Raw genomic sequence first — 11,315 nt, 5'->3', positions numbered from 1 at the left:
GGTTCAATTTGACTAAACAGAGAGGAGATTATTTGAAAAGAGGGCAAAGGTCAAAGAACTTGAATGTCACGGTGGCATTAGAGCTGTCAGACGGTCAGATATGTATTTCAGTAAATGCAACTATGCAATATGGTCAGTTGTATTAAACAGATGGAAAACAAGTTATTTTCATTATTAATATTTCTTGAATGTGTGTGTGTGTGTGTGTGTGTGTGTGTGTGTGTGTGTGTGTGTGTGTGTGTGTGTGTGTGGATAGGTCTAGATGAATGTATCAGTGAAAATGATACGCTATAGTTGCTGACTAAGTACAATGTAGTACCGCCCTCTAGTGGACAGAAAAGTAGATTGCGTTCAAAGTTTTTTAATTGGCCATACTCAAAGTAGACATGTTTCGAAATACTACTCAAGTAAAAGTTCTTATTATGCAGAAAATTGGCCTTTGTGACAGATTATTTATTATATATTATACATTACACTATTTGATTGTTAATACTGATGAATCAAATGAACGTATTTACAAATCTGAGGGGTCGACAACATCATTTCTCTAATCTTTGCTTTTTTTGTGACTTTCTATAATTTTTTTTCACAGCTATTTGAATAAATCCCTCTGAAGTTTAAAGGGGACATCTGTCTTTGGAGGATCTGCTAACAGCTCACAGATTGATTTGAAACAAGAAAAGGGGCCCCAACTACACACTGTATTTGTACTTTTTTGTGAAGAGTCACAAGCCAAAAAGGTTTGTAACCACTGGTTTAATATTCAATGCACTGTGTTTGTTTCTTTTTTATGTAAAAAATCATTAATATCTGTAAAAAACGAACTACATCTGCCAGATAAATGTACTTGGGGTAAAAATAAACTAATTTAACATTAGAAGTAGGCCTGTAAAGTAACATAAAATGTAAAATACTCAATTAAAGGGACTCCAAATTGTAGGCTTCTTCAATACAGTACTTGAGTAAATGCACTTCAGTCACCTTTCACCGCTGATCATTTTAAACATTCAACTTAAAAGTAAAGTGTTGAAGTGTCCAAGATGGACCAGTGCTAGTCATTTGTTAGTGATGAGTAATGTTCCCACCTTCCATGCTGTGCTGAGGAATTTTATGTACAGATTCATGTGCCGATTAACAGAGTCAAAGAATACAATTTTAACTGCCTTAACCAACCCTGCACTTAGTGATACCAGATATATACCTCCCAACTCTGGAAACACTGGAACACGCATCTGTACCTGTTTTAATTATTGTGCATAGATGTATATATATGTATGTATGTATGTATGTATGTATGTACAGTGCTGCTCATAAGTATTCATACCCATGCTAAAGTTGACTAAAAAGAGGAATAAAAAAAATCATCTTTTGGAAATTGATCTTAATGCCTTAATTAAAAAAATGAGGAAAAATCCAACCTTTAAGGACACCAATTTGTTTTGTGAATGAATAATGTATTGTAAATAAATAAATGTTCTTCCTTAAAATACAGGGGCCATAATTATACATACCCCTATGTTGAATTCCCATAGAGGAAGGCATATTTTTATTTGAAAGGCCAGTTTTTTTATTCCTCTTTTTAGTCAACTTTAGCATGGGTATGAATACTTATGAGCAGCACTGTATGTATGTATGCATGTTTTGTATGTTCCCTTTATGTAATATGTGGTAGTCAGTATGTCTGTATTTATTTATGTCTGTGTTTGTATGTACCCCTCTTGTAATATGTTATGTGTACTTTTCTATCTGGACCTTGAGAATAAAGTTATATAATAATACATTTTAACGTGTGGAATTTCAACAATTGTACTACTAATCCACTACTGTGCATGTGCCACCTGACTCATTAAGGCCAATTAGTGAGCAGGTGTGTTGACAGGAAGTCTACAAAAACACTGCTGCTGTTTCCTCTGTCCCAGTGTTTTGGTGCGCAGAGAGAAACTCTTATTTGAAATGCGTTTGAAACTAAAGTACTGCTTCGGTGTCCTTCTCATTTACACCATCACAACAATAAATGTAACGTCAGTGGGTTCCTCCCAACCAAACTCCCATTCACTTCGCAATGACAGGAGTAGCGTTTTAACGACCAAAGGCCTCACTCACCCCTCTAACCGAGAGAGCCGAGAGCGGCCACACTTCGACTCAAAGGCGGGAGAAGAGTCGAGAAATCCCCCGTGTTTTCACATCTCAGAAAACAGGTACGGGACACAGACTGAAACCTCTAGAGGGCCTAAACGGACACTCCAACCAAAAATGGCGTCTACTTTAACTCACAAAATCTTCAAAAACCGTGACAAAGCGAAGCGAAGCGAGGGGGAGTGGATGTTTGCGTCCCTTAACGCTCCAAATGAAGACTGTAGCAAAGGGGACATTGAGCATGTCACCCCCGGCAAGTTTTATATTACTGGTCAACTGGAGACAAACCCTTATGTGGGTTACCAGGCAGATTCTGCCGTTTCAGGTAAGCTACGTGGGGGGCTTCCCACAATGTCTACTTCCTCTACTTTGATGTTTTTAGTCGTAAGCTAACACCGAATTCATCTTTTCACCATCAACTGTATATTTGCAACAAATCTGCCGATTATTTTCTCGATTAATCGATGTTAGAAAATGGTGAAAAATGGTCTGTCCCAGTTTCTCAAAGTCCAATGTGATGTCTTTAAAATGCCTTGTAAGATATTCAGTTTGAGCAATAAAACAGAGATAAATATGATAAGAAATATGGCTTGCAGCACATAATTGACAATACAAACAGCACATTTTTTGAACTCGTATAATTTATTTTTGTATATTGGTTTTGAGATAATTATCTAACATGTTGAGGTACAGTAAGTATTTGACAGCTGACAGTATTCCATTCAAATGCAGCTGTTACCACTACCCATCTATACACATTATGATACCTACTAGAGGTATTTTTTTTTTTTTTTATGTCAAGCCTCTATAAAAGGAAAGAAAATGGAGCCAAGACCCTGTAGGCCTATTCCAGAAATCAAAAAACAGGTAGAAAGTTTCAACAAAACGTCCTTGCATATTCTTTCACTGAATCTGAAATCAAAGTTGCAGTGAGAGCTTCTTCCTTTACCGGGAGACCCAACTATTGCTTCATGTTCTATACGTATAAAGACACTAACTCTGTATTCTCCATTGTAAGTTCTGAGGTGATTTGTTTTTGTTCACCAGGTCTGGCTCAGGGAGGCCAGGAGAGGACCAGAGGCCAGGAGAGGACCAGAGGTCAGCGGCTCCGCGGCTCCCAGGAGAGCTGGCAGAGGCTGCAGCCCCTGGTGGAGTGTGGAGACGCCGCCATGACCCTCACTGTCAGGAAGAGACGAGCTGTACAACTCCAGCTGGACAGAGGTAAGGCTACAGCTTCTCATTTTACAAATACTCCAGCTCGATGTCTGGGATAGTGACATTCTTCCACATAGCTTGAATTTGGAGATATACCACACTAGGGGTGAGGGTTGTGTGCTTTTCTTTTCGCATGGTTTCTATATTTGCGCGTTTGTGTATTTGGTTGTGTTTGTATTTGCAGCGCATTTGCTAAATGCTGCGTGGCTGTTGTCAAATTAATGATGTTTTCTTAATTTGCTTATGTTTTGTCTATTTGCGTGTATTTCATTTAGTTGCAGTAAGTCGGACACCGTAAAAAGTAAAACGCAATTCAAATCAACTCGGCACCCGTGTATTGTGAAAGAATCGTATCGGGACAAAAGCATCATCCCAGCCCTGTACCACACAGTATCATAGCAGCTGGAATCTATTTTCCCATTGCTTTTGTCACAAGACTGAAATGAAGGTTTTGGTTTGGTGTCTTTCTGTCTCAGTGAATGAGTCATCCGTGCCCCTGTCCCGGCTGCCGCCGCAGTGTGGCTACTCTGTTCAGACCACATGGAGAGACCTCAGTCTGATGGCTCAGTATGATGCCTGCCATGTCACACAGGAGGTATGGGATCCACACAATATATAGTTTAGCTTGTACTGGTACTGTGAAGGCGCTATATAAATAAAAGTTGTTATTGTTACTGGCTCAGGCGCATTTTGAGGATCACAAGTTGTTGGAAATCTGACCCTGAATCTGGACTAGTTCAGCGTTTGTTTCTGATGTTCATATGGCTGATTTCTAATCCCAGCCTGTTGTTGATCCCTGTCTTTACAGTGAGAAAAATCGTTCCCTTGCACCAAACACAATCTTTTTTTATGCCTCCGCACCATCTGTGGCATTATGTTTTTGTCTGTTAATTCTTGTGAATGTGATATCGCAGGACCCCCTGGAGGGAATTTCTTTAAATTTGGCACAAACGTCCACTTGGACTCAAGGATGAACTGATTTAGATTTTGGTGGTGGTCAAAATTCCTGCTCTAATTTTGGCAACATTTCACACGAAGGTGTAAAAGGATGAAGTGATGACATTTTATATCTCAAAGGTCAACTTCACTGTGACATCATAATGTTCTGCAAAATTGCTTTTCTGGACATTATTCAACGGCATAACTCAAGACATAGAACAGAAGGGGACATTGTGACCATATTTCACATTTGGTCGGATATAGGGCTGCACGATATGATGAAAATATCTAATTGCGACTATTTTGACTGATATTGCGATATGATTCACGATATTGGAGGGAATGATCGTTTTTGGATCATTATTCTCATTATCATTGAAAATTAACATTGAAAGAAATTAAAATGATTTATAGTGTGATTTTTGCAAGGATCTGTACCAAACAAAGATTTTTTTCTTTAGTCTATAGGATTTTTAGGCCGGGACATCTCTGCAGCACCACGATACTTTATTTTAGAATGGCTTGACACATATTTTGCCATTAACAAATATTGCACCCCCCTGCGATTTGCATATTGCACTAGTCCATATTGCATAATTGTGCAGCCCTAGTCGGATACTGAATTGGAGAAACTAATCTTAAAACTGTGGGGTGTGTGTGTGTGTGTGTGTGTGTGTGTGTGTGTGTGTGTGTGTGTGTGTGTGTGTGTGTGTGTGTGTGTGGCCAAAAAATGCACTTAATACCTGTTTATTAAATGCTTCAAAGTCTTCTCTACATGTATTATGAGTCTGGTTAGACATGGATGTAAACTGCAACTTGACTGGTTGGCAGAGGCATACAACCACATGGCGGTAATTCTAGTTATTAACGGGGTTAACGTGCATCATACATTTCAGCTGAAATGACTCAGTACACTCTTATGTCAGCTAGACTAGATAACCAGGGACTTTCATGAGTCAACTGGATTGCTGACGTATAATTTGAATGCTTATTTATTGGGAAAAGCTTGTTTCTTAATTATAGATATGTCTTCTCTTATCTAATGGGTGTAAAAGAATGCTGTTTACAACATGTGTTCAGGATGACCGTTTTGTGTTGCCTCTGCTGTGGAGGGGGACTCCGGTCAAGATGTCGTGCCCAGCCTCTCAGATCTGGCCCGTGGCTGTGGGCCCGTCCTCCCTCTGCTGCTCCCCGCTCGGTATGACTGTCAGAGTGCAGGGACTCCATGCTGCAGAGGATCTGAGGATAAACGGTAAATACAAAATCAACATTTCACTTTTCATTTTATTTGCGCCAAGGTTGTACTAGTTAATTTTGACTTTTCAGTCCTTTTTAAGTTAGTTTGTTTATTGTGAAAGTAGGTTGCAGCAAAAATCAACAGGCATTTTTCACGACATGAGACAAGAAAACAGAACAACAATGAACTCATTTTTTGACATATAGACATCACTACAGATAGCATAGACCAAGGTACTCATACATGGGGGGTGGAGGAAGTGTCCAGACCGGCTGGGAAAAGAACAGAAACAAAATAAGAACCTTGTTACCGTGCAGGACCGTCATTCATTAAGAAAGTTGATGGCCTGTGGAACAAAAGAGAACTTGGATCCGTTTTTTTTTTTCAAATTCCCTCTGCACGCAATAGGATAGCGCTACAACCAACCAGAGCAAGAAGAAGGTAGCGAAGCTAGTTGATAGATTCAACTTTTGCCGTATCCGGTCGGCAAAACTCCGAACACATCTTCCTTTTTTAAGAATGACTTCAGAGCCGTTCTTTGTTCTTTTCTCAAAGAAAAGCTTAACTCCAAGTCTAAAAGAAGACTGCTGTTCCCAGCAGCAGCAGCCATAAGCCCGCCCACCAACTCTATACACGATGTGATTGGCCTGAATAGAGTTTGGTTTTTCCAGCTCACAAGCCAACGGAGAGTTGCTAGACGACCCTGGCTGCAAATTACATTTGCTGCCGCTAGAGTGCTTCTAGATTTCTAGGCTACGTCCAGATTTGCTTTTTAGTTTGTTTACTTTTTATATATTTCTCATTGCTTATTTTCTGCTTACAACCCTGATTAGCACTAACTCGGTTCACTCTAATGATTTTCTACCTCTATGGTTTCCTAGACTTTTTTTGTTTTTATAAATATGAATATATATATTTTCCCTACAGTGAGAGGAGAATGGACCCCTTTGGTGGTGTTGGCTGAGCGCTGTGGCTACACTTTGGACATACAGGATGCAGAGATTGTTATCACTGCTCCATTCATCACATGTGGCATCACAGTAAAGGTGAATTTCAGAAAGTCACCATTTAAGGAAAAAAAATATAATTTCCAGTACATGAAAGAGCACAGAGTATGTTCCTAATGTCCCGTAGCACTTTTCTCCTAATATCTGTTGAAACGTTTGTTAATCAATACTAATGACTCGCTCAGCAGTTAGTGTCTGGTGTTGCTTGATATTTAAAAATCTTGTTTGTATTTATGTAAAATGTAAACGTGTTGGAGGAAGTACAACATCTGAGGGACTCCAACTATCTTTAAGAAATGATCATCAGCAATTAATACAAATATTAATAAAAAGCCATAAATGAAATATCCACTAATCAATTTACAGAAGTTATCCATAAAATTGAATATATACAGTGTATATATGAGAGAGAGAGAGAGAGAGAGAGAGAGAGAGAGAGAGAGAGAGAGAGAGAGAGAGAGAGAGATTTATTTATTTATTTATAATGAATATATGTTTGCAGCATGTCTAAATACTGAGTTCAGACATTTACTTTCTTATGTGTGGTTATTTTCTATTCAGTCTCACACAGAAAACCTCTCGTCTTTTTTCAGGATGGAAAATACACGCTTTCTCTTCAGATAGGAGAGAAGCCATTCACACTGGCCTGTCCTGTCTCTCCCCCTGAAGAACTCCCACTGACCCCTCAGCCTCTGGCCGACGGCCCTCCTCCTCTAACCAGAGGGCCAACAGAGCATGTGCCAGAGCCTTTTCCCTGGGCTCCTCCTTTCTACCTGGCCCCGCCTTACTATCCCCACCCTACATATCACCGCACGTATCCTCGCTCTGGTGGACACGATCCAAATAACCCTCCTACTCCCTCATCTCCGACTCCTCAGCCTGCATTTGTTCCACAGCCTCTCCCTCTTCTTGACCACTACCCCCACCAGATTCCTGTGAGGGAGTCTTATAAACATTTCAGTGTCCACGGCTCTCTTTCATTAACCGATGATACGGAGGATTCAAGTCGGGTGTATCCAGATCTGCAACAAAAGCAAGAAACTTCCACCCTAGGTGTCTCTGAGAGTGCTGCACGTTCTCCCTCCTCAGATACAGGCTTTCCGATTCAAGTTGAACCTCCTCTCCAGCCCCCCAGCCATGCCTTCAATCCATACTATCACTACTACCATCACCCTAAAATCCCTCTTCCTGGCCAACCTCAAGACCCTGATCCTGAGGTGCCTAGAGAACCCTCTCTAAATAATCCTCATAACCCTGAATATCCTGCGTTGCCGCCCAACGCGCCGCAGTCTGAGGCTCTCCGCAGAGTTGACTCACGCCAGTTCCTTCAGCCCAGGACCGAGGCTGCCGCTCACCCTCACACCCTTCCAACAAGTCCTCCCAAAACCTCTGCACCTTATACACCTCCTCCTCCACAGCCCTATCCATACCACTACTTCTACTACTTTCCACATATTGCTCCGGGCGAGGCCAAAAGATTGGCTCTTTTCAAACCTGACACATCTACAAAAACACGTTTGTCTGATGATCAAAACACAAAGCCGAGCGCGTTTGTTCAGCCACTTCCTCGCTCGTCACACGTTCATGACGATCAGCCAGATAATAGTATTCACTTTCTAAAAAATGGCCCAGAAGGGATCAAACATCCACTTTTATCTGAAAATGATGCTATTAATAACGATAATGTAAAAGCAGAGCTGGATGACAAAAATAATCACTCTGCCCCTGTGAGTCCAGCCGTCCAGCCTCCCCTCCCTCCCCCTCCCCCTCCTGGACCAGACGCTGTTGCAGTTCCTGCTTCTGATCCACCCTCCTTCCCCACTCCATCACCCAACCATAATCTTCCTCCTCACCCGTACTACTACTACTACTACTACCACCCTTATAATTACTACTATCAGACGTTTTATGGACCCGACAATCACGCGTCGCCAACTTTATCCAAAGAAGCTTTGGACCCACTGCTCCAAGCATCTTCCTCCCCGCCACAGCAGCCGTCCTATCGCAAACCTCCGCCCACAAAGTCGATGCCTGATGTTCACAATGGCCCCCTCCACCCTTACTACTATTATTACCACCACTACCACCAGCCTCAAGTGTCTGTACACAGCCAGGAACTACATCCTGCAGGCAGTATGCACTCTGAAGGAGAAGCATCAAAAGCAGAATCTCTGCACCCGTCAGACTCTTACAAGAGCTGGGTGGATTGGCTGGTTCGTGCCGCTGAAGCAGGATATCCCAGCATCCCTCAGCCAATGCACAGCCCCTCTCATAGCCTCGATTCCCATGCTATCACTCAGCAACATCTGTATGATGTTTTTGGGCATCCTGGTGGAGAAGAAGCAGAAGAGAGGCCGGATCGTGAAATGAAAGGTGATTTTAGAAATTCCAGCAGCTATCAAGTCTTGTGGTGCTGATGTATAAAGTTTATGTATTTTTGAGACGTAGCTTTTAGTGTTAGTGTCGTGACTTCAGATCACCACAAGGGGGCAGAACATTATCTACAGCCTGTAACTAGACACCTGTATGGAAAACCAATTCTGAATGTATGAATCTGTCCTCTCTTATGCTGCTGAATAGAAGCATTCAAGTAAAACCGGCTTTCCTGTCTTTGTTTCCACTCTGCGCTCAGATCACCTCAGGGCCAACCCGTCCGCTCCCTCTGCCTCGCCCTGTGCCCTTGGCCCTGTGTCAAATTTCGACTGCAGCGCTGCTTTGGGCTGCTGCTCATACTCTGTGAAGGGTGAGTCTCTCCCAAAACGGATCCCGTCAACACACGGCATGACAAATTAATTGACAATGAATAAAATCAGAAAATTGATTGATTGATTGATTGATTGATTGATTGATTGTGTGGGCTTTCAGGCTAGAAGCCAGCGCCAAAAAAAAAAACTTAGTTTGATTCAAATCGAGCCTTAATATTAAAGTGTAGACAAAAATAATTGATTTCACTGTGGTCAAGATCGTGTGTGTGTGCGTGCAGACTGTACGATGGGACAGCATTTCATCTTTCCGGTGCCTGACTCTGTGTTGGAGCCCACAGTGGCCCCCCCTGCTCATCCCTCTGAGCTCCGTAATGTGTCCTGCACACTGCAGAAGCTGAACTCTGACCCCGACATCTACGCTGTCCCTCTGGATGGCTGTGGAGTAACCAAACATGTAAGGAACGCTTGTACGTCTACCACGTAATGTAGAGCCGCTGTGACGATGCTTGGTGAAACTTTATTGTGGCCAAATGGAGTGATGCTCTGACTGAGCTCACTTCTGATCCCTTGCAGTTAACAGGACACACATGCATCACATTGTTGTTGGCTCTGTGAAATGATGTAAATCATTTCTCCAATATTATATTCTTGTAAGGTGTTTGGTCAGACAGTGGTTCATCTGTTGGAAGTCCATGGTATCTATTCTCCTCAACAAGACCCCAGTTCTGTGCATGGGAACACTCCTGTCAGGTAAGGCATTACTGTTTTTATAAAATAAATGAACTTCAGAGTAAGATATTAACTTTATTTTAAAAGGGCATCTTTAGCCACCATCTATTTTTGGGCATGTTTTGTTTTCTCTCTTGTTCAGCTATGAAGTCCAACATTTGCATTGCAAACATTGGACTAGTGGTTAGCCCTCAGCTGTAGGAGTTAGATTTAGTCTGAAACCATGTCGGTAATTTGGAAGTGTCTTTTTCAGGCTGGCTTATTTTTCTGTTGGGTGTAAATTATTTCTACCGCTTTTTAGGTATTTCTTTTCTCATCCAGAACATACTACAAAAAAATCCACAGCTACGGACTTCCACAAAGCATCTGTCACTACCCGATGTGAATCGAGTGCAGATGGGAGTTGCGCGTGCGTCACTTTGCGACAAGCAGGTGTTGGAGCTTCGCAAAGGACGACTTGTGCAGATATAATGCTCACGTCTGCACTCGACTCACATCGGGTAGTGACAGACCTGTGTCTTACTGAAATTTGTGAAATCCATAAAATAATAAACTTTTCTCATTACAAACAATAACAGAAGATGGAAATCATTTAAAAAGCCTTTTAAAGCTAAGCTTAATGCAATCGGTCAAAAGCAACAAAATAACGTATTTGTAAATATTGATATCACAGGAATTTTCAAGCTTTCAAATGGCGTTTGGCCGGGAGGTGGAGTTGATGCCCTGACCTCGATTACAACCCGGGCTTATTTTATTTTCATTTCTTATGGTTAGGGGCATGAAAACACAAAATGGAAGAAAATTAAATTGTACAAAAAACAATCCCTATAATGTGTAGTACCTCTCCTGTTACAGTTAAATGTAACCGGTAGTTACAGATGTATGCAGTTGTCCCAAATTCACGGTTTCACAATCTCAAAGTGTCAACTACCGATACAGAAGTTCCTAAACTAACTGGAATACAGAGCTGTAGATGTGTTGGTCATCAGTCAGGAGAATGCTGCTGGCGTCACTCGCAGCAGCTGCTCACAAAACCTCACTGGATAATATACGCAGACACATCTCCACCTCCAAAGATGCAAAGCAAAAAGAGGGGATGGATAAATGTACATAAAATGAAACCTAAAAATAAACAAGGTTCGACACATAGCTCTATGAAATGATGCCTGTGTCAGAGATGCTCAGCGTAGTTTGGGATGTTGACACAATTGTTTGTTGAGATTTGTGTTCATCAGCGACTGTCTTCGGTCCGTCCGCTGCCCGTGTTGCTCCATAGGTTGATGGTGGAGTGTCGCTCCTCCCCGGGGTGTCGGGGTGAAGTCAGGCTCCATGTGATGCATCCTCCTC

The 11,315-nt window shown here is 41.8% G+C and overlaps 1 protein-coding gene across 3 annotated transcripts in view; it reads left to right on the top strand.

Annotated features, from left to right (window-relative positions):
- The first annotated feature begins 1,871 nt into the window (after nt 1-1,871).
- Nucleotides 1,872-11,315, top strand: part of LOC116065441 — an 18,613-nt gene continuing 9,169 nt past the window's right edge. For 2 of the 3 annotated variants that reach the window (XM_035996733.1, XM_035996732.1), the window contains exons 1-10: nt 1,873-2,461; nt 3,184-3,357; nt 3,828-3,946; nt 5,371-5,542; nt 6,455-6,573; nt 7,128-8,907; nt 9,167-9,277; nt 9,518-9,693; nt 9,895-9,989; nt 11,245-11,315. The exon at nt 11,245-11,315 is cut by the window's right edge and continues 57 nt beyond it. In XM_035996733.1, the coding sequence (XP_035852626.1) occupies nt 1,954-2,461; nt 3,184-3,357; nt 3,828-3,946; nt 5,371-5,542; nt 6,455-6,573; nt 7,128-8,907; nt 9,167-9,277; nt 9,518-9,693; nt 9,895-9,989; nt 11,245-11,315 (3,325 nt within the window). In that variant the 5' untranslated portion in view covers nt 1,873-1,953. Of the gene's footprint in view, nt 2,462-3,183; nt 3,358-3,827; nt 3,947-5,370; nt 5,543-6,454; nt 6,574-7,127; nt 8,908-9,166; nt 9,278-9,517; nt 9,694-9,894; nt 9,990-11,244 lie in introns of all 3 variants that reach the window. The other variant, XM_031320962.2, reaches the window with a different exon arrangement.

The sequence above is a fragment of the Sander lucioperca genome, chromosome 21 (assembly GCF_008315115.2).
Source record: "Sander lucioperca isolate FBNREF2018 chromosome 21, SLUC_FBN_1.2, whole genome shotgun sequence".
Lineage (NCBI taxonomy): Eukaryota > Metazoa > Chordata > Actinopteri > Perciformes > Percidae > Sander > Sander lucioperca.
The sequence above is the reverse complement of the archived record's forward strand: the minus strand, read 5'-3'. Positions and strand labels throughout refer to the sequence as shown.